The sequence below is a fragment of the Rutilus rutilus genome (genome assembly GCF_951802725.1).
Source record: "Rutilus rutilus genome assembly, chromosome: 14".
Lineage (NCBI taxonomy): Eukaryota > Metazoa > Chordata > Actinopteri > Cypriniformes > Leuciscidae > Rutilus > Rutilus rutilus.
The window spans coordinates 3,206,510-3,230,000 of NC_140219.1; the positions used below are offsets into that span (position 1 = coordinate 3,206,510).

The following is a 23,491-nucleotide window of genomic DNA, read 5'->3' on the forward strand; positions in this document are numbered from 1 at the left end:
TTTGATTCCACAGCGGGTGATGAGCCTCTTGGACTGACAGCTCGCATTGTAAAGGAGGTTTATATGGGAAACCCTGACACGAGGCATCAATAATGACCTTCTCTGACTAATTAACTCGTGGATCATCAGTGTTCAGTCAGATCATTTACAGTCAGACGAGCGAAGGCCCAAATGCTGGATCAGTCATGCATAAACCGGCTGGTGACACAACCACTGAAACATTCATATCAAAGTCTAAGATCTACAATTTCTATTAGAAAATGACCTTTTCTGTTTAAAATACATATTTTCTCACACAATGGTGTCTCTTTACTGGAAAATCATGACATCTTGTGGTGAGAACATACAAATGTCCAATTTCTTGTTCGTTCAGTCAAGTTTCTTTGCTCTAAGGTCATTTCACACTGCAAATGTCATTCATTTCTAAATGTTATATTTGATTATGTGTGAATAAGGAGTATGTGTGACACTCCAGTGTTATTTTAGTATAACTCAGTGTTATTCGAGTATGATTGAGATGCTATAAAACATTTTTATTAATACTTTGAATTGGTTTTTATTTTTGTATTTTCCTTTTTCATTTCAATTCCAGTTATTTTTGGTGTGTTTTGTCATTTTGTTTAAAAAAAAAAAAAACACATCTATCTTTCTGTTTTACATTTAGTTATTTTAGCACGTCAAGTTAAACTGTATGAAAAATGTTTCCTCGGAAACTAGCTGAAATAAAATAGCTAAGTGTAAGTTTTTTAGTCAATGTTTATTTTATTTCAAGCAGCAATTTTTGAAATGTTTGTTTTAGTTTCAGTGGACTATAATAACCATATTAGTTTTTGTTAATATTTTAACAATTTAAATGTTTTGGGTTTTTTTAAGTAATTTTAGTAATTTAGATGTGTGTTTTTTGTCATTAATATTTTTATTTTTAGTTATTTTATTACATGAAGTTAAGCTAAATGAAAATGAGAAACGTTGTCTTGGTAACTATGTTTAAGTTTAGTTTCTATTATAAAAATTAGTCTAATTAAAGTTTTTTTTTAAATGATTTTAGTGTACTATAATAACCCTGGGACACACTATAAAACATTATACAAAAATATAGTACAAACAAACACTATAAAAACTCATCTTAACTTCTTGAAAACGTTACCTATAAACAATGGCATTTCCTTCTTAACCTTCTAGTTTAAAAGGTGACGTTTTGAGGCATTAGTGTTCATCCCTCCAGACAGCAAAACAAGTTTGTTTCTCCTCCCTCTTCAGCATCTCTCCTCTTCGCTGATGATGTGGGCGGGGCAACCTGTCACTCACATGAGATCAGCCAATAGCAAATCACAACCATCCAATCAATTCCACACAGACAAAATCAAGCCCCGCCCACATTTGTTCTTGTTCTAGCGTTCACGACACAAGAAAAGATGAGCACAACTTCTGTTTCATGCTTACTTCAAGGTCACTAACCCATAATGTTCGGAAAGGGACACAAGATTGGAGGGGGAAGTAAAATCTGAACAATACTGTAATTCAAGAAATCTGTAACTCTTGTCAGTTATGTGCGGTTTTGGTCAGATTAATTATTGTCGAGGCCTGCAATGTCAGCAGTGAAACAGCATGATGAACCCGTTCACCTCTGAAAAACATTTAATCTGAGAGCAATCATTTAAAATAAGACTAAAAAAGGATTGCAATACAGTGTAAAACCGCTCAGTGAAATTAATTAAATTAGTTAATTTCACTCAAATATTCCTGAAAGTACATTGTACTTAAAGGTGCCATGTGTAAAAATTGAGGTAAAAATATCCCAAAAATGAGCTACACGCATCAAAAGAATGAGAAGAAATAAGGGCGATGATGTCATTAAAAAAATGTCAAGTTATAGTGCTGCAGAGATATCAACCTAAATTAGCATTAGCATTACTAGCCACGGCCCGACAGGTGTCGTAATACCAGTTTCGGCCATGGGAGGCGGTATGCGGGCAACCACCAGCCAAACATGCAATACACGAATAACTCGCACGGCTTGTGGGCGTACTTGAACCTGATGTCAATCGTGTGGAAAGTAGCCTACAGCCCCATAGATATCATATATAAAGGCTAGATGTCTCGTGCGCACTGCTGGCCAATGGAGGTCGACGTCCGCACGTGGCGGCCATCTTGCCACAGTGTACTCGCTCACTACTTCAATGGTGCATGTACTTTTAAATAACCATAACTTGCTCATTTTTCTACCGATTTTCAAACGGTTTGGTTTGTTATAAACGTCAGAGATGTAGTTATGACACTGCATACATACACTGCATACATATGAAAAATTATAACATACATTTTCAAGCATTCGGAATTATAGCCACGTTAATAACGTTTGTAAGAAACCAAACCGTTTGTAAATCCGTCAAGATTTCAGCGAGATAAGAGGATTTGTGTGCGTGCTGATCATTCACCTTAATGCACAGAGCACTGTGACAAGATGGCCGAACGATGATGCCGGAAGTGACTGCGCCATAAGACATCTAGCGTTTATATATGATATCTATGTACAGCCCCACTACTACATTCAAATAAAATCTGATAAAAAAGGAACAGAACCAGAGTAAACATTGGCACTGCTTTCCATCGCTGGAGACAACTAATGGACATGAAAAAAATGAGGTTTGACTCCGAACTTGCAACATTTCTTTTGGTTTGGTAAGATGCTGTTAGTATTTCGTTAGAAGTTTGCTTTATATGTTTGTGTAGATTTTCGGGAAGTTATAACATAGAAATGTATCGAAGGCTGTTCGATAAACGTATATAACGTTCATAAATACAGTATTGTAATATAGTAGGCTACACATAGCACAATCTCTATTGCTCTTTTTTTCTTGCCAACTACGTGACCTATGTTATGTAAGTTATATTAAATGGCTTTCCTGAGGTAAATCTGACATAATTGTTCTCCAGCTGTGTTATTGACCTCTTCACGCTGATAAAAAACACTGATTGGTCGATATTATGTATGAGGAATACATTTTGGTAAGTTGTAGCCTAACGTTACTGTATCTTTCAGTGTTCGTGTTTTTTTACTATTATTAGCTAGTAGAGATGTTCGGTTTACGTGCGCTAGGGATCTGTCATGTAACATTTACAAGCGCCAAAATGGTATTTATTGTTTGAATTGCGTGATAAAATTGACAGAATCTGAGAGCTGAGATTTTTTTTTATATCATAACTAACCTGCTCTGTCTAGTCTTTCGGTATCCGTGTCCTCTTTGCTTCGCGATTTTTCTGTGCGTGAGAAAATTGATGTGTGGGGTGAGAGTGTGTGAAAAGTGTTTGCGTGTGTCTCACGGTGAATGCGTGAGAGTTGGAAGCTCTGGTTACGTTGGCGCTAGCTTGGTCAACATCAGCGAATGCTGTCTGTCAAATTAATGTAATTCAAACTAACAATAAAAATGTAATATGAACAAAACGAATATGAACATATTCACTGGTAAAGGTGAAGGGGAGTAGCTTGAAGATATTCATACTCTAGAGTAGACCAACTCACTTTCTGGAGGTATACTGCCCCCATCTGGTATGGAATGTGGAGTATGAATTTATTTATTTTTACACAAGGCACCTTTAATAGAAAAAAGGGTTATGTTCAGTTACTCCCAGCATGCTTTGCTTCAGACTGTATGTAAGGAATAGTAATTGACAACAGGTCGTTGAATTATTAGAAAATAATGCACAACTGAGTTGGTAATGTTACACCTCACGTGTGCATTATTTTAATTCAACGGACTGGAGTCATGTGAGTTATTCTGCTTAGACTATACCACACCTCAAGACATTCAGATGTTGTATTAAGACATTTGTCAGGTTTTTGTCCTTAAATCGCTCGTGCGTGTGACTAACTTCTTACGAATCTCATCCCACGCCTCCGTTTCTAATTCCAAAACATCATTTTAGAGCTATAACGGAGGCTTGAGCCATTTATAGCAGACTAATGCAGTTATGAGAGAGAGATTAAGCATGAATTACGTGTTTCTCAACAGTGTTCGGCAGAAGCGCCTCTACTAATAGTGAAACTGTAAGTTTATCTGCTTCAAGAACAGTACATAACAGTACAGAACATAATGAGAAATGTCATGAAGCTTTCAAGGTGCTAAACTATTTCACTGATAAAATGATGAGAGTTGCGCTGACAACACGTTTCTTTGTGAGTGTGTGTCCGTACTGTATGTGTGTGTGTGTGTGTGTGTGTGTGTGTGTGTGTGTGTTTGAGTAGGAGAGAGAGAGAGAGAGTATGTGCTTTCCATACATCATAAAATGTAATTTTGTAGCAAAAAACTGAAATATATTGTAATTTTTATCCCATTGTTTACTATATTTATTTGCTGGGTCAGTGTGGTTGTGAGTTTTGGTTCTTCTGCTGTTGTCGGCTGTTAAGGACCTTTGAAGTAACTGAGATCATTTGGCGGAGTGATACGGAACTGTAATGCGATCAAAACCTGCTGGAACTACTTTTCGTGAGTTTCCCTGAAAATAACTGCACACCCCAGAACGTTCATCAACCAATCAGATTCAAGCATTCAGCCCCGCAGTATAAAAGGAGAATAAATGTTGAAATTAAGTGTTATTTTTATGTGTTTTTCTTAATTAATATAGGGAGAGATGTGTTTGTTTAATTAGGTCGAGGATGGGCTGCAAATATAAGACTAATGTTGTTTAAAGCAGCACTAGGTAACTTTTCAACCTTCATAATATATTTCCAAGACTCTTGTGATGGTACATCGACTTACAATAGGTTGAATGACATGTCTGCCATAGCCTGACGGGGTCTGTATCGTTTTTAATCGTACTTTTAAACTTCGGGGTTCGGGTAGTAACCCCCGCGCACACAAAAGAACTACAAAATTCGACTGCTTTACGGCATAGGCTACCTCACTTCCCCCAACACGTCCTCACATGCTGTTGGACTTGTAAGTATATTGCTTATATTGTATATCACTCGGACAAGCTTTCACTCGTTGGTGTGAGCTAAAAAGCACCTGGCGTTCTTGTTGATGGATTAGTAGACATCTTCGGAGGCTAGCTGTGCTTGTTCGATGTCCGACGATTTGTAACGCGTTGTGTTTATTCCCCAATCGAACTCGTGTAACTGTCTGTCACACGTTCTACCGTCCACAGCATTACTTGATAGACAAAAATAGGACAAGAATGAGCATCAAACAGAAACAATCCGCTTACGGGGTGTTCGAGGCACACATACAATACAGACTGCCGACAGTTAAACAGGGCGCGCGCAGCTCTTAAAGGGGCCACACCTTATTTCCACTCGTTACAGCTTCCATCCATAGACAGTAAAAGAAATGGACACAGCGACCCCATTGGAACTCAATTGAGACAAGTGAAGCCCATTTTTAGCGATTTCTTAGCACTTCCTTTCCTGACGCGCAGACTCAAACCGTGCAAAGCGTTACACGGACCACGTGAGCATCCCGTCTGTCTTCTAGTAGCTGTGCCAAGAGAAATCGGAATCATTCCCTTACGAATCTTGCAGAGACGGAGAGTGTGAGTAGGAGCTGTCCATGAGCTTGGAGCAGGAGCAACTTTTGCTAGGTATTCTGATTAATTATATTGTCATTTTGCCTCCACGTCCCCCCGATTGCCCGCGAGCTTCTCCTCCTGTCCATACGGTAATCTCTCTACTGTGCGACAGAGAGTCGCGTGGTTATGACGCAATCGTTAGCCTACTTTTACAAAAACTGCTTCTACGGGGCCATAACATAAGCTACAAGGTAATGGAGCATTTTATACATTGTCGTGTTTCTTTAGAAATAAATAATGGACAAATGGAGTCTTTAAACGCCTCAGATGTAAAGTTATTCGCTGTCAAAGTGACGCCAAAATGAATGGGAGTCAATGGGATGCTAACTGCAGGTGAAGTTCTGCTACAAGATGGCGGCACGCGGCCGACTTCAACTTCCGGTCGAATTCCTTCCCCCCTGCTTCCATCCGACTGAACAGGGACCGGTATACAGGGGGGAGGGGATCAGGCCGTGAGTGAAGAGACTGCTCTGCGTGAGTGGTATTTACGACAGTAACGTTAAATACAAGTAGTCCACAGCGACTCTAGGGGTCGTTGTTTGACCAAAACGGAAATCTTACCTAGTGGGGCTTTAACTATATACATAATGCAACTGTAATGTGAACTTTGATAGTTAGCACATGCAAGACAAGTGTGCTATTGTTAGCTAGCAGTTCACAGCACAAGATATTTACAAAGTTTATGCAATCGAGTTTTGAGTTATTTAAACAATATTTGAATTAAAGAGTAATTAACATGTTTGTGTAGGACAGAATCAAAATGTAAAGTTTGACTACATTGTTAACTGATTACCTCAAATTATTTTTAGTAAAGCCAACTTATAAGGGGTTTACAATACATGATGAATTTTTGCATTGTTTAGGCCACGGTCACTACAGAGTTTGGTTATTTACAGGAGTTATAAAACGCATTCAAGATCAAAATTCACTCCCCAAAAATATTATGGTAGTTTAATATTACTGTGGTCAAAATTGCTAAACGAGCTACACTGTTGTCATGTTTCTTGTTTATGCAAAACCTTTACAAGTTTGACAGAGCATGCACTCATTGAACTTTAGCATGATGAACAGTTTATACTTTATTAGTAATACTGTAAGCACTTACACAACATCTTCAGCTGAGTCATACAGTATGTGAGCTCTGTAATCTCAGCTGATGCCAATAAATGAGTAAAAGAACGAGAGTTTGACACCATTGGGGCCCAAATACATGAGAGAGCTGGAGTGGCATCAAAAACACAAGCCTAAACACGAAGAAAATGTACCGTAACATTTACTGTACTGTACTTGTAACATTTTACAAGAAGGTCTCATTCGATAACATACTTCAGAATTACCAAAACATTATTAGGGTCAAACGTTGTATCTGTTAACATTAGTTAAAGCACTGTGAACTAACAAGAACATTTTTATTAACTAACATTAAAGATTAATAAACAGTGTCAACATGCATTGCTCATGGTTCATGTTAGTTAATGCATTAACTTAAGTTAACAAATGAGACCTTACTGTTCAGAGTTTCCAACCTGTTTTTCTTCTTTTGGACATGGTACTATGGTAAAACCATACAGTTACAAACTCTGAGTTCACCTCAGTGCTTATCTTGCTTAAAAGCGTTTTTTTAACATGTTCTTGAAATGTCTAAACTCATTAAACATGAAAGTATAATGCAATGATTTATAAAAAAAAATTCTAGTGATACAGTATACGAGCGGTTTAATTCATAGCATTTAATTCACCTTAAAAATTAATTGAAATAAATTGAATTCATTAAAACTTAACTTTAAACAAAAATATATAATTGCTCCTGTAAAAAGACAAGACATCAGTATTTTTGGTTCATCTTTCAATAAAAAGCTGTGATGGACGGGCTGAAAACTGATCCAACTGAAGGAAGAGTTAATGCTCTAACCGTACCATACCAACCTTGTTTATAAAAACCAAGCATTTGTGCGTGTGCGTGTGTGTGTGTGTGTGTGTGTGTGTGTGTGTGTGTGTGTGTGTGTGTGTGTGTGTGTGTGTGTGTGTGTGTATGTGTGTGTAACAGATTAGTGGCAGCATCATTTCAGCTCTTCTGTGGATGATGCTGGAGTCACATTTTCTTCTGGTCCCTCCTGAAACACATAGAACCACATTCACAGTAGTTGGACTATTTCTCTCAAATATTGTTCACAAATCTGTCTAAATCTGTGTTAGTGAGCATATCAAGATGCTGATTAGACGGCATGATTACTGCACAGGTGTGCCTTAGGCTGGCCGCAATAAAAGGCCACTCTAAAATGGGCAGTTTTACTGTATTGGGGGGGGTCCCCCCCGAATTAATTTTTTTTTTTTTTCAGGGGGGACCCCCCCAATACAGTAAAACTGCACATTTTAGAGTGGCCTTTTATTGCGGCCAGCCTAAGGCACACCTGTGCAGTAATCATGCTGTCTAATCAGCATCTTGATATGCCACACCTGTGAGGTGGATGGATTATCTCGGCAAAGGAGAAGTGATCACTAACACAGATTTAGACATATTTGTGAACAATATTTGAGAGAAATAGGCCTTTTGTGTACGGTACATAGAAAAAGTCTTAGATATTTTGAGCTCAGCTCATGAAAAATGGGGGCAAAAACAAAAGTGTTGCGTTTATAATTTTGTTCAGTGTATCAGTTCTTCTATATAAAAAATTGCTTATATTATACTAATTACATTCGCTATAGGGCTGGTTAAAAAAAAAAAAAAAAAACTGGTTTTTGACACTGTATATACAACCAAACAAAGAGAAACATTTACCTACATATATTTACCAAACATTTTGATATATATATATATAAAAAAAAAAAAAAATATCACTCAAACCAACCACTGAACTGGAGAGATTTACCAAAATGAACTGACCTTACCAACTCAAACACTCTTTAAGAAGCTGTTTTTAATCATGGTTTGCTATCATTTTAGGGACATTTGGTCATGATCCACACACAAAGTTTAATGCTCACCTTCACCTTTTCCAGTTCTGACCCACCAGGCAGTGATTTCTGGGGGATGCGAAAGGCCTAACAAAATCAAAGGACAGTTATTCAACGTGGTCCTATACATTAAAGTGCTCCCGTTATGCCTTTTGGGATATTGCCTATCATGCAGTGTGTAATAGAGCTGTTTGTGAATGTAAAAGGTCTGCAAAGTGTGGATAAATGGAGTAATTGTGTCCTAAAAGAATGAATCGATCATTTTCATGAAAAAACAAGACGACGCTGTTTTCTGAGATAGATACGGTAAAACCCACGCCATCGTTACTGTTCGTATCACTGTGTATCAAGAGCTCAGATCAGATATGATAATGAGCGTTTGGTTTCTGACCAATCACAACAGACTGGGCTGTCTGACCAATCAGAGCAGAGCAGCTCTCAGAGAGGCGGGGCTTAGAGACACTGAATCCATGATCGAAGCGTTTCAGACATAGATATTATGAGAAAATTGTGTTTTTTGACTTTGGATGTATGTAAACCTGTGTTAGAGACTCTGAAACAACATTAGGAGCCTTTAAAACACATAATGGGGCACTTTAACATGCATTCTTGCACCACTGTGGTGTTTCCTTCAAATGTTTGAACCATCAAACCAGATGTGTAATTATTGAGGTAGATGCTATATCAACAGTTCATGTGATTTTACTGTATATCAATGATGTAACTAACAATTATTCATTCATTTGTTGAAGTTAAGAGGTTGTCCTCCACCTTTTTAGCTTCCTGGACTTCCTCTGTAGACTTTGACCTGCTTTTCACTGCGTGTCTCGGGGGTGAAGTAAACTGCAAAGACACACACACACACACACACACACACACACACACACACACACACACACACACACACACACACACAGAAATTCAGCACAGTAAATGAGCACATCAGCAAAAGTCACTTTCTGTCAGCTCAGCAGGCTTTACTCACCTTCTGATCCATGATTTAACTGTGTAAACACAAGCAGACGCTCTTCTCAAACACAGTCCGCTCTGCTGTCAGAGAGAAGAGAATAAACCAGTCATTACACGCACAAATGCAGTTCAATGTTACTAACACTAGAGGTCACTACAGCACACGCTTCAGCTTACTAGAAGAAACCATGAATGCCCAATACAACCCTGTAAAGCCTGACATACTGTATGAAATAATGGAAAAATCTATTTTTTTCAAATGGAGTTTTTTTACACAATGAACAACATTATAAACTTACATTTTATTCAGAGGCACAAACGGAGCAAAAATATGCGATTTGGTGCAGATGCTAATATTTGATGAAATTCTGATACCTTGCAATATAAATGATCAAAGTTCTGTAGGTTTACATACAATACAATGATTGAGAACAATAAACCTTCATCAAAAGCCTGATCATATTTTTGAGACTCACATTTGAACATCATTTTATTTTATTTTTTTACACCTAAGTTGTATCATCCAGTAAATGTTCATCTTAAAACATTACTAAAGATATCAAAGTTATTCTTACATTCACTTGATAATTTCACAGCAGAAAGACACTTGAAGCATGAGCGGAAGGTTGGCGTTTGTACAATCATTCTAAAATATCAAAGACGAGGACCGTGACGTCGCCCAGCATGGCGCAGACGGGGCCCTACCCTGGAGCCAGGCCGGAGTCAGCCCGAAGGAGCGACGTGGGGCTGCACTCCCGTGGGCTCACCACCTGCAGGAGTATGTAAGGGGCCGGTGCATAGTGGATCGGGCGGCAGTCGAAGGTGGTGGCCTCGACAACCTGATCCCTGGACACGGAAACTAGCTTTAGGGACGTGGAATGTCACCTCGCTGGCAGGGAAGGAGCCTGAGATTGTGAGGGAGGTTGAGAGGAACCGACTAGAGATAGTCGGGATCACCTCCACACACGGCTTGGGCTCTAGAACCACACTCCTTGAGAGAGGATGGACTCTTTACCACTCTGGAGTTGCCCATGGTGAGAGGCGGCGGGCTGGTGTGGGTTTGCTTATAGCCCCCCAGCTCAGCCGCCTTGGAGTTCACCCCGGTGAATGAGACAGTCGCTTCCCTGCGCCTTCGGGTCGGGGATAGGTCTCTCACTGTCGTGTGAGCCTATGGGCCGAACGGTAATGCAGAGTACCCGTCCCTCTCTGAGTCTCTGGGAGGGGTGCTGGAAAGTGCTCCAACTGGGGACTCCGTCGTTCTTCTGGGGGACTTCAACACCCACGTGGGCAGCGACAGTGACACCTGGAGGGGCGTGATTGGGAGGAACGGCCCGCCTGATCTGAACCCGAGCGGTGTTCCGTTATTGGACTTCTGTGCTAGTTACAGCTTATCGATAATGAACACCATGTTCAAGCATAAGGGTGTCCATCAGTGCACGTGGCATCAGGACGCCCTAGGCCGGAGGTCGATGGTCATCTGACCTCCAGCTGTATGTCTTGGACACTCGGGTGAAGAGAGGGGCGGAGCTGTCAACTGATCACCACCTGGAGGTGAGTTGGATCCGATGGCAGGGGAGGAAGCTGGACAGACTCAGCAGACCCAAACATACTGTAAGGGTCTTTTGGGAACGTTTGGCCGAGTCCCCTGTCAGAGAGATCTTCAACTTCCACCTCCGGCGGAGCTTCGACTGGATCCCGAGGGAGTCTGGAGATATTGAGTCCGAGTGGACCATGTTCTCCACCTCCATTGTCAACATGGCCACTCGGAGCTGTGGCCGTAAGGTTTCGGGTGCCTGTCGAGGCGGCAATCCCCAAACCCTGTGATGGACACCGGAAGTAAGGGATGCCGTCAAGCTGAAGGAGGAGTCCTATCAGCCCTGGCTGGCCTGTGGGACTCCTGAGGCAGCTGACGGGTACCGGCAGGCCAAGCGGACTGCAGCCCAGGTGGTTGTGGAGGCAAAAAAAAAAAAAAAAAAATCGGGCCTGGGAGGAGTTCGGTGAGGCCATGGAGGAGGACTACCGGTTGGCCTTGAAGAGATTCTGGTAAACCGTCCAGCGCCTCAGGAGAGGGAAGCAGTGCCCTACCAACACTGTTTACATTGGAGGTGGGCAGATGTTGACCTCAACTGGGGATGTCGTCGGACGATGGAAGGAATACTTTGAGGATCTCCCCAATCCCACCGACACGTCTTCCATTGAGGAAACAGAGGCTGAGGGCTCGGAGGTGGACTCGTCCATCAGCCGGGCTGAAGTCACCAAGGTAGTCAAGAAGCTCCTCGGTGGCAAGGCACCGGGGGTGGATGAGATCCTCCCTGAGCACCTCAAGTCTCTGGATGTTGTGGGGCTGTCTTGGCTGACATGCCTCTGCAACATCGCGTGGCAGTCAGGGACAGTACCTTTGGGCTGGCAGATCGGGGTGGTGGTCCCTCTTTTTAAGAAGGGGGACCGAAGGGTGTATTCCAACAACAGGGGGTTACACTTCTCAGCCTCCCAGGGAAAGTCTATGCCAGGGTACTGGAGAGGAGAATATGGCCGATAGTAGAACCTCGGATTCAGGAGGAACAGTGCGGTCGTGGAAGACTGGACCAGCTCTATACCCTCTCCAGGGTGCTGGAGGGTTCATGGGAGTTTGCCCAACCAATCCACATGTGCTTTGTGGATTTGGAGAAGGCATTTGACTGTGTCTCTTGCAGCGTCCTGTGGAGAGTGCTCTGGGAGTATGGGGTCCGGGGTCCTTTTCTAAGGGCTGGCCGGTCCCTGTACGACCAGAGCAGGAGCTTGGTTCGCATTGCCGGCAGTAAGTCAGACTTGATCCCGGTGCATGTTGGACTCCGGCAGGGCTGCCCTTTGGCGCAGCCAGGGGGCGGAGGGTGTCAGGTTGGGGGACCACACGATTTCATCTCTGCTTTTTGCGGATGATGTTGTTGTGCTGGCCCCATCAGACCAGGACCTTCAGCATGCGCTGGGAAGGTTTGCAGCCGAGTGTGAAGCAGCTGGGATGAGAATCAGCACCTCCAAATCCGAGGCCATGGTTCTCAGTCGGAAAAGGGTGGCTTGCCCACTTCAGGTTGGTGGAGAGCTCCTGCCTCAAGTGGAGGAGTTCAAGTATCTTGGGGTCTTGTTCATGAGTGAGGGAAGGATGGAACGGGAGATTGACAGACGGATCGGTGCAGCTTCTGCAGTAATGCGGTCGATGTACCGGTCTGTCGTGGTGAAGAAAGAGCTGAGCCGCAAGGCGAAGCTCTCGATTTACCGGTCAATCTACGTTCCTACTCTCACCTATGGTCATGAGCTGTGGGTCATGACCGAAAGGACAAGATCCCGGATACAGGCGGCCGAAATGAGCTTTCTCCGCAGGGTGGCTGGGCGATCCCTTAGAGATAGGATGAGGAGCTCGGTCACTCGGGAGGAGCTCAGAGTAGAGCCGCTGCTCCTCCACATCGAGAGGGGTCAGCTGAGGTGGCCCAGGCATCTGTTCCGGATGCCTCCAGGACGCCTTCCCGGGAAGGTGTTCCGGGCGCGTCCCACCGGGCGGAGACCCTGGGGAAGACCTAGGACACGCTGTAGGGATTATGTCTGGGGAGAGGGAAGTCTGGGCATCTCTGCTTAGACTGCTGTCCCCGCGACCCGACCCCGGATAAGCGGAAAATAAATAAATACATAAATAAATAAATAAATAAATAAATAAAAAAAAAATATATATATATATATATATATATATATATATATGTGTGTGTGTATGTGTGTATGTATGTATGTATGTATGTGTGTATGTATGTATGTATGTATGTATGTATGCATTTTTACTTGATAAAAAAAAACCTAAAACTATCAATCAGACGACAGAAGGACTGGAGGAGATTGTGTGCAACAGGTTTTTCAGCAGATGTTGATCATTTAGAGGCCTTAGAAATGTGTGTATCAAATATCATATATTTCACACCAAAAATGTGTAGCCCGAAAGTCTCGAGGATGAATTAACACGGACAAAACTGTCATCTTCAAGTCAACCATTCATTCAACCCCCAGCAAGTGACCAGAGATGAGCACACGTCCACAGTGTGTGTGTGTGTGTGAGAAGCAAAGCGAAAGCAATGAGGCGTAGTGTGAGAGGTTCAGCTCTCGATGTGAAGAGCTCTGTGGCTCGAGAGGAGGAAAACACACTTCCTATCAATTCATCCACACCAGTGAGTCAACAGCACTGAAGGTGACATTTCTGAGGCCGAGCAGCGCTTATACACACAAACAAACACACACACACACACACACACACACACACACACACACACACACCTGAAAGAACAACCAATGAGTGATCCGCACCATTCTAACATTGTTCTCTGAGCTGTGCACAACTATTTGTTCCTTTCGCTCTCTAGGACACAGAAAACTTTGTGAGACGCTTTTTAAGAGGCTGAGTGAGTGAAGGAGTGAGGGAAGGAAGGAAGGAAGGAAGGAAGGAAGGAAGGAAGGAAGGAAGAGGACGCATAATGTAATAAAATTACATAAAATAGGCCTATATGAATAAAATAATAATCATCATAATAATAAATAATACAATACTCTTAGTAATAAAATTTTAATTCTAGAAGACAATCAAAATGTAAATCAAAACGTGTTACTTATAATATTAAATCAACTAAATTATTAAATTACATAAAATATACGAATAAACCATTGTAATAAAAAAAATTAAAAAAAATAAACTCTTAATAATAATTATAATAAACTAAAATTCTAGAATACAATCAAAATGTATTTCTTATATATTACATAAATTATATGATAAAATTACATAAAATATATGAATAATAAAATAGTAATACTACTCTAAAATGCAAAAAAAGCAAATGTATTACTTATATAATATTACATAAATTATAATTACATATATTATCCCAATTATAATATAATTATATTATTTAATTCATATAATTTATGATAATATATGTAATTATAATTTATGTAATATTATATAAGCAATGCATTTCAACTTGCTTTTTCTTTGCTGAAAAGAACACAATTAAAATATATAAAATTATAATATAAAAAACAACATTTATTTTCCCTCCCTCAATAACCATTTTAATTAAAGAATGCAGTTCTTGAAAATTGCACAATGATTTTTGGTTAAATCAACCAATACTACAACCAAAAACTAGTTTCTGTTAATAAAAAAGTAAAAGCAAGAAGCGTTGTCATAACATTATGTGTATATAGTGCTGTACAACGGTGAATTGCATGAGAAAGTGCATGAGAATCTCTGTGGTCTGTCGGGTGTTTTATTGTGGGGTTTTGAAAAATCTCTTGACTCCAACCTGAAGTATGAGCAATAACGGCAGAGACGCTTGACTTGTGCAGAAAGAGAGAAAGAGGCAGAAAAGCAAGGAAGTGATTTAGACGTGAAACTAGGGAGAGATGTGACCTCTAATAAGTCGGCTATTGTAAAACTTATCAGCCTGTTATGTAATTCAAATGAGGATTTAATAACGCTAAGAGAGGGACACCAACCAAGAAACTTTCAGTGTTAACTCTTTAAAGACACCAATGCAGGTTTATGTCTTTGTGCTTTCGATCAATTAAATTTGGATATCACCGTTAAAGCACAAAACTCAACCCTTATTTTCTTACGTGGTAATACTTGATATCTTAAAGCTACAATATGTACGATTTTTGTAATAAAATATCCAAAAATCACTCGCACAGTGATATATTTCCTGCATTTGTGTGCTTACAATATCCCAAAAGTTCCCAAAGATTTTTAATTTCAGAGAAATTCCAGTTTTAAATAATGGCTTGTCCCGGTTCACTTGTCGCCTGTCAATGACGTAATATCCGCGTTATCCCTGGTTTCCGCTCGTTCTGCCATAGTAACCATGGCGACAGACGTGGACAACTGCGTTACGTCTAGCGGCGCGCTCACGCTGTTGTTGTTTCGTTCAAACATTATGGATCATGGCAAGCAGACTTTGGGACAAAAGGAGAAATAAAATGAGGATCAATATCAGCGTGGCGTTTTCGAGATGCCGAGAGCTAGCGTCCGCAGGTGTAGAGGTGAGCTTATGTACATAAAACTAATGTTATACAGCTCAACATGATGACATGTTAGAATATGATCAGTATGTTATGCTAATGTTGATCTCGCTCACTGCTAGTCTCATACAGACAAACTAACACACAGAATAACATTATAACTTTAACACACTCAAATGCAGTTTAGTGTGATAGTGTAGAGCAAGTGAAACAGCGCTGCGTTACCTCACAAGTTTCATTCGTCTAATAAACTGCCCTGTGTGAGTGTTATTCAGCACTTGCGGGTAAGTTAGTCCGGTAGAATGAAACGTCCTCATCTCTTTATATCCGCGGGACTCGCGTGTGGCGCTGAGATCTGTCTCTCATTAGCACTCACCACAGTCATGCTAAACACATCAGTGTATTCACTCATCCATAAACATTATTAGATCCATCGGCATGACGACGAGTTCCATAATTCCGCTTATGCGTCATCAACCGACGCCTTTGTTATTGTAAAGGGTTAGCGACCCCTAGTGGTGAAAAAAAATACATATTGTAGTTTAAAGCATCTTACAAGCATCCTGGAATCTAAATATCAAACATTTAATACCACTACAATAATTGAAAAATAGAAATCTCCAACAGCTGATGTCAATCATATTCTCATGCTGTGATATTTCTTTCGCAGCCAGTGAGTCAAACCTGCAGTACATATTTAACACCTTCATTTGCTGCTCATAAATTACAAAAGTCCCCCTGTGGTGAAAATCCAGCTTTTAATGTTGTTTATATGTGTATGTGGTGTTTTTAATATGCTTTAAGACAAACCATGTGTAAGTTCATAAGTCGACACCATTGCTGAGTATTTTCTCCTTAAAGGGATACTTCACCTCTGGAAAGATGAATGTGTATTTAAAATGGGTCATTTATGTAGTAGAAATGTGAAATTATTTTTTAATTTGGAGCTTTCTAGACTGAGAAAAGCCAGAAAATGTATTTTTGGCTCATGTGGATGAAAGACAACAACTCCCAGAATGCACTTGCTTCGCTGCTCCCAAGCCACGCCTATCGGTAAAAGCGCGTAGTTAAACAACAAGGCTAGGCTACTAGTGAGTCTCCGTGACGTGTTTGCCCGGGATTTCGAGATCACCCAAAATGTCCGGGATTCGGCTTTTGTGTTCTACAGTCGCCATTCATCATGTTTACTGTGGCGAGCAGGACGAGGCTGAGGGCCGCGGGAGAACGGCGCGAGGCCGGTGGCGTGATTACTGAGACGCACCGGTCTCGTATCTCTCACGGAGGAGCGGGAATTTTCTTAGCAATGTTAAAGGGATACTCCACTTTTTTCGGAAATATGCTCATTTTACAACTCACCCAGAGTTAAACAGTTGAGTTTTACCGTTTTAGAATCCATTCAGCCGAACTCCGGGTCTGACGGTACCACTTTTAGCATAGCTTAGCATAGATCATTGATTCAGACGAGTCCAGTAGCATTTCTTTCAAAATGACCAAAGAGTTTCAATATTTTTCCTATTTAAAACTTGACTCTTCTGTAGTTAAACCGTGTACTAAGATCGACGGAAAATGAAAAGTTGCGATTTTCTAAGCCTATATGGCTAGGAACTACTCTCATTCCAGCGTAATAATCAAGGAACTGTGCGGCCGTACCATGGGTGCAGCAGGCGTAATGATATGACGCAGCGCCTGAAAATAGGTCTAATAGGTTAGACAAACTTAGTCCTGGTCACGTTGGAAGAAGTTACCGAGCTGGGGACTATTTTTAGGCGCTGCGTCATATCACTACGCCTGCTGCACCCATGGTACGGCCGCACAGTTCCTTGATTACGCCGAAATGTGAGTAGTTCCTAGCCATATAGGCTTAGAAAATCGCAACTTTTCATTTTCCGTCGATCTTAGTACACGGTTTAACTACAGATAAGAGTCAAGTTTTAAATAGGAAAAATATTGAAACTCTTTGGTCATTTTGAAAGAAATGCTACTGGACTCGTCTGAATCAATGATCTATGCTAAGCTATGCTAAAAGTGGTACCGTCAGACCCGGAGTTCGGCTGAATGGATTCTAAAACGGTAAAACTCATCTGTTTAACTCTGGGGGAGTTGTAAAATGAGCATATTTCCGAAAAAAGTGGAGTATCCCTTTAAAACACACACACATCAGCCGATCACTTGTTTAGCGTTCATGTAAACACTACATTCAGATTCACCAATCGAAATGAATTCAGTTAGATTGAAACAAAAGGTGTGCATGTAAACAATGAATGGCGACCGCAGAAAGCAAAAGACGAATCCCGGACATTTTGGACGATCTCGGCAGCCGGACATGTCCGGGAAAAAGAGGATGGTAACCCCTACTACTCAGCTTTCTCCACAGAACAAGAGCCTGCTAGCTTAGCTTCCAAAGAAAGATGGCTGACACTATGTGTACATTCTGTGAGTGAGATCCAAGCGGGAAGAAAGTCGACCGGAAGTTGAAGCCGGCCGCGTGCCACCATCTTGTAGCAGAACTTCACCTGCTGTTAGCATTCCATTGACTCCCATTCATTTTGGCGTCACTTTGACAGCGAATAACTTTACATCTGAGGCGTTTGAAGACTCCATTTGTCCATTATTTATTTCTAAAGAAACACGACAATGTATAAAAGGCTCCATTACCTTGTATCTTACGTTATGGCCCCGTAGAAGCAGTTTTTGTAAAAGTAGGCTAACGATTGCGTCATAACCACGCGACTCTCTGTCGCACAGTAGAGAGATTACCGTATGGACGGGAGGAGAAGCTCGCGGGCAATCGGGGGGACGTGGAGGCAAAATGACAAAATTATTAATCAGAATACTTAGCAAAAGTTGCTCCTGCTCCTAGCTCATGGACAGCTCCTACTCACACTCTCCGTCTCTGCAAGATTCGGAAGGGAATGATTCAGATTTCTCATGCCACAGCTACTAGAAGACAGACGGTTGCTCACGTCACATCTACGTCGTCAAGCTCTGTTTGAGTCTGCGCGTCAGGAACGGAAGTCCAAAAAAATAAAATAATAATTCGCTAAAAATGGGCTTCACTTGTCTCAATTGAGTTCCAATGAGATGGCTCTGTCCACTTCTTATACTGTCTATGGTGAGATCCCAACCTCTATGGGCGGGTTGAACACATGCGGGACAGCTCCTCCTACTGGCTGGAGTCTCTCGCCTCTGGCCAAAAAATCCTCCGATGACGCAAAATGACGATTTTTGCGTCATCGGAGGATTTTTTCCAGACAAAAAATACATAAATCTCTCGTCTCAGGGGGATATGAGGGAGGAAAGCACGGTAATTCGAAAACACTACAGGTTTTCTACTGACACAAAGCTTAATGCTAAATCCTGAAGAATCCCTTTAAAACTGCAGTGAACCAAAGACAGTCTCAAAAACACGCTTTGAAATCGCTGGTGTTTCTGACGTCACAAACTACCTTGTAACCAATCAGATCAACGTGTGATCGTCAACCAGTGGATCTCTGAGCTGAGTGAGTGAGTGGAGGCGGGGCTTATTTGCATATTCATAGAACCGCGCATACTAAATGAGGCAAGGGTGTCGAGTTACATTCAAGCTGTTTCAAGACATTAAAAAAAACTGTAAATATGTAATTTTGGTGATCAAAGATGAGCTTTAAGGGATAAAATCACTGACTAGAGGGGGACTTTAAAACAAAACATTCAGTGGGGAGGACAGACATAGACATTATCATCTTCCATATAGACACTGTGGAAGGTGAAATACATTCATGAGACATAAAGAGCATGTATTTGATGTCTGACATAATGACAGCAGAACCAGGGCTCTGTCAGGAACCAAAACACATTTTGTCCATTTGAGTTCAGTTACTGAATAGAAATGCTGTTCGACTCAATTTGCCCTTCAGGAACAACAGACGCATACAAATACAGCCGTATAACACACATACTGATGTTCTCAGGAGATCATTATTCAATACCTTTCCAGTAAATACAGTAAAAACACAGAAAAACAACTCACTGTAATGCTGAGATTATAAGAGAGAGAGAGAGAGGTAGAATAAGGAGACTTACCCTCCTCCTGTGTGTCAGTGAGTGAATCCTCCTCGTCTCACGATGCAGTCGCTCCATCCCTCCCTCCCTTTCACACTCACTCACACACACACCTCATTCATATTTTCAGACACATGCACACACACCAGGTCAGTCACGAACACACGAGTGTAATGAGGAGGGCGAGCGAAGGAGAAGGGTTGCATCCCTAAAATGCATGTTCACATTCTTGCCAATATTAAATGATACACTTTATTATACTGTAGCTTTATACTTATTTATTAATACTTTGAATTAGCTTTTTTTGTTGTTAATTTGAGTCATTTAGTTGTGTGATAGTGCTATTTTATTAGTTTATATATATATATATATATATATATATATATAAAAATAAATAAATAAAATGTCCATTTAGGTTTAACTCATTTGGTAACACTTTACAAGAACAAGTTGCAACAGAAGGGCCTGTACTTGAAAAATAGCACTAGTAAAAATGCTTCCAAAAACCAAGATATGGTGCAAAAAAAGTCTCAGCATATATTTATATATATAAAAATATAAAACTAATAAAAAGGCACAATCACACAACTAAATGACTAAGAGAGAGAAGGGTTGCACCCTAAAAATGCATGTTTTTGTACTTGCCAGTATTAAATTATACACTCTATCATAGCTTTATTTATACTTATTTATTAATACTTTGAATTTGCTTTTTTTTAAGTTTAATTTTAGTCATTTAGTTGTTGTGCCTTTTTATTAGTTTTATATATACACATATGTATATATATATGTGTGTGTGTGTGTGTGTGTGATATATATTTTAATAAAAAACTTAAAAAACTTAAAAACTTAAAAACCTTAAAAAATGATTTAAAAGTGTTACCAAATGAATTGAAACCTAAATGGCGCTACTTTGAAATAGTTTTTTAAGGACTACAACAAACAACACAACATTCCTCCCGGGTTAGTGACATCACCAACCCTAAATTTACATAAACCCGCCTCCGGGAACATGCAGTCCATGTTGAGAAGAGGACGAGTTGTTGTAGTCAAGTACATTTTTCACATGCAATAGCATGTCACTGTAGGCATCTTACAACAGTTCCCACACGAGCGACTTTATAGATTATCATGACAGAATATGCTAATTGAAGATAGTTAACTCCACATCAGCAACATAAACTCGTCAACTAACCGTTCAGAAACGTCTGGTTGCATTATACATGTCGCTTCTTCTTGAGTCTCTCCACAATTGTCTGACTCCGGTTTAAACATAAAAGGCAAAGTCTGCATGATGTAATCAGAGCTGCTAACACACACACACTAGCTCTTGAAGCTCCGCCCTCTGTGCCGGGAGCAGCAGCTCATTTGCATTTAAAGGGACACCCACGAAACAACATGTTTTTACTGACCCTCAAAGAGGGACAATTTTAACATGCTATATAAAAATATCTGTATTTTGAGCTAAAACTTCACACACACACTCTGGGGACATCAGAGACTTATTTTACACCTTGTAAAAAGGGCATTATACCACCCCTTTAAAGGAAAAGTAATGACCCTCACCGCTGATCTAAACCTGTATAACTGAAGGAGGAAAGGAGACATTTAGACGTTCATCTGCTCTTTTCTCATACCATGAACACATTCATACGACTTCATACAACTCGTGCACTATATGCAGGGTTGTCTAGACAAATTTTATGAGCTTTTTGTGCAACATCTGCTTTTATTTTACAGCACTAACCAAATAATACACTAACAGAACTTGAATAAATAAGCTACATGAAAAAAAGAGATACAGTTTTGGAACGACATGAAGCAGAGTGCAAATTACAATTTTTTGAAACTATTCTGAATATGACTTTGCCGGCCTTATTTCATATCAGATTGTCTCACCACACAAAAGCTAAAAAAAAAAATAGTCAAACAGTGCAACTTCCCCACAGCAACTCACACACTTTTAATCAGACACTAAAACTCACTGTGAACAACTCTCAATGTAAAAGTCTTCCCATACCAAACATGTTCTAATAAATAGAAAAAGAGCACACTTGATATTGGATAAAATACAATCCGATATGACAATAAATACACATTTATGTAGTATGATCTTTTTTAAAAGGCAACTTCTCATAATTCTGCATTCTTTGATGGGCAGCGTTTCTAAGAGCTCTATATACGATCAGGGTCTGTAATGTACAAAATATACACAAATCATTCACTCTCAGGTTAAGAAATCTCTTACACACACACTCTCAGGTTAAGAAATCTCTCTCACACACTTTCAGGTTAAGAAATCTCTCTCACACACTCTCAGGTTAAGAAATCTCTCACACACTTTCAGGTTAAGAAATCTCTCACACACACACCGAGTTTCACACACAACTAACTGCTTTCAGTCTTTTAGATGCTTGAATAGTGCTCAAGGTCACGGGACATGTCCTCAGGTAAAAGGTCAAAGGGCGCACTCTTCTTGTGCGTGTTCACAGGACCCCTGCTCTCCGTTCCCTGCTGGCAGCTGAAGGAACTGCGGCAACTCCAGGTGCTCTTTAGTGAGTAAACCTCGCTGGTCATCCACCCGACTGCACTGGGCACGGGACAGCAGCTCCACCAGAACTGGGGGACGACAGATCCGTTAGAGGACAATACAAGCTACGCCGGGCATATGCTTTTTGTTTAAAGGGGACATATCATGAAAATCTGTAAGCCTTTCACTAGCCGCGTTTCCATTACCCTTCAAATTGCGCAAATTGAAATTGCGAATTGAAAATACGCCCAATGGAAACACGTCAATTTCGCAAAAACTCCCATTTATCGCAAAAAAGTTTACGCTCGCATGAGGTGGTTTTTCAGGCAATTCGCATTTACAGGTCACCTGACGTAGATGACGCGGTGTGTTTGGACAGAATACGAGACAGAGCTCTTTATTAAATTCATAAAAGACAGAAGAATTACAGGAATAATGGATTCTAAACCTCAAAGAAATGCCACAATCACGAGCTCGAAGCAGAAATGAGGGAGAAACCCCCAGAAACTCCTCATATGTGCCGCTCACAGTATAATAAGGGTCGTTCCTCACCATTAATGCTTGGAAAACACACATACGTCTCCTTCCATTAATAATAATGGCCAGTGAGGTGGCTGGGATATACGTAAACCTACCAACATCCGTCGCCATGATTTCTGGAATGACTTATCGCGAGACGGAAAAAAATTACATTTTAGTCGCATAACATCGGTTAATGGAAACGCCGTCATTTCGCAATCGTTTTTTGTCAACTATTTAAAATAAATAAATAAATAAATAAATAAAAACGCAAATCTGTAATGGAAACGCGCCTTCTGAAAGCATGTCAAAAAATAAGCCGATCAGATTCTTCTCCCCTTTCTGACGTAGGAAGGGGATCTTTTTATAATATTACCGGCCCTTAATCTGCACGTTTCCACCCAACAGCCGACATTTGGTTTTCAATACATCCAAGTCAATGAGATGAATATTAATGTATTGAACTGAAGATTTATATTACATCTTGTAAAAAGGAGCATAATATGTCACCTTTAAGCTTTTTTAAGTGCGCACTCTTGCAGAGTTGCCATGTCCTCTTATTATAAGCATTTTTGGTCTTGTTTGATCTTGGCTCAAAGTTTGAGTTTGAGTTTATTATAAGATTGTTATTGCGGGTTTTCTTGCAAATGCGATAATGTTTGTAAATGTGGTTGTCACTACCAGCATTTTTCAACAGTTAATTCGGTCGTAAAATGCGCGTGTCACTCACATAAATGACTGAACTGTGTGTTCAGAACCGGATTAAACACTTAAAGGTGAACTGACAACCATATTTAGCTGCGTGGTTAAATTCAGGTAGTGACAACTGCATTTATAAAAAATTATAGGTTACATTATTTTAAGGTGTCAGTGTTA

General features: G+C 40.5%; 1 protein-coding gene and 2 long non-coding RNA genes across 6 annotated transcripts in view; 1 reads left to right on the forward strand and 2 right to left on the reverse strand.

The window, feature by feature from the left end:
- Positions 1-6,627: 6,627 nt before the first annotated feature.
- Positions 6,628-19,644, reverse strand: LOC311303184. Of its 2 annotated transcripts, none has more exons than XR_014629733.1 (5): positions 19,588-19,642; positions 9,509-9,570; positions 9,295-9,366; positions 8,554-8,610; positions 6,628-7,682 (listed from the first exon to the last, which is right to left on the reverse strand). It is a non-coding gene; the product is annotated as an uncharacterized lncRNA (long non-coding RNA). The 2 variants fall into 2 exon arrangements; XR_014629734.1 differs by having other exon boundaries at positions 6,629-7,682; positions 9,509-9,573; positions 19,588-19,644.
- A 1,603-nt stretch (positions 19,645-21,247) lies between these two features.
- rgs14a (regulator of G protein signaling 14a) overlaps positions 21,248-23,491 on the reverse strand; it is a 26,554-nt gene continuing 24,310 nt past the window's right edge. For 2 of the 3 annotated variants that reach the window (XM_084430558.1, XM_084430559.1), the window contains exon 14: positions 21,248-22,185. In XM_084430558.1, coding sequence (XP_084286684.1) covers positions 22,025-22,185 — 161 coding nt within the window. In that variant the 3' untranslated portion in view covers positions 21,248-22,024. The remainder of the gene's footprint in view (positions 22,186-23,491) is intronic. The other variant, XR_014629841.1, reaches the window with a different exon arrangement.
- LOC311303856 lies at positions 21,733-22,430 on the forward strand. The gene is made up of 2 exons (XR_014629844.1): positions 21,733-21,857; positions 21,914-22,430. It is a non-coding gene; the product is annotated as an uncharacterized lncRNA (long non-coding RNA).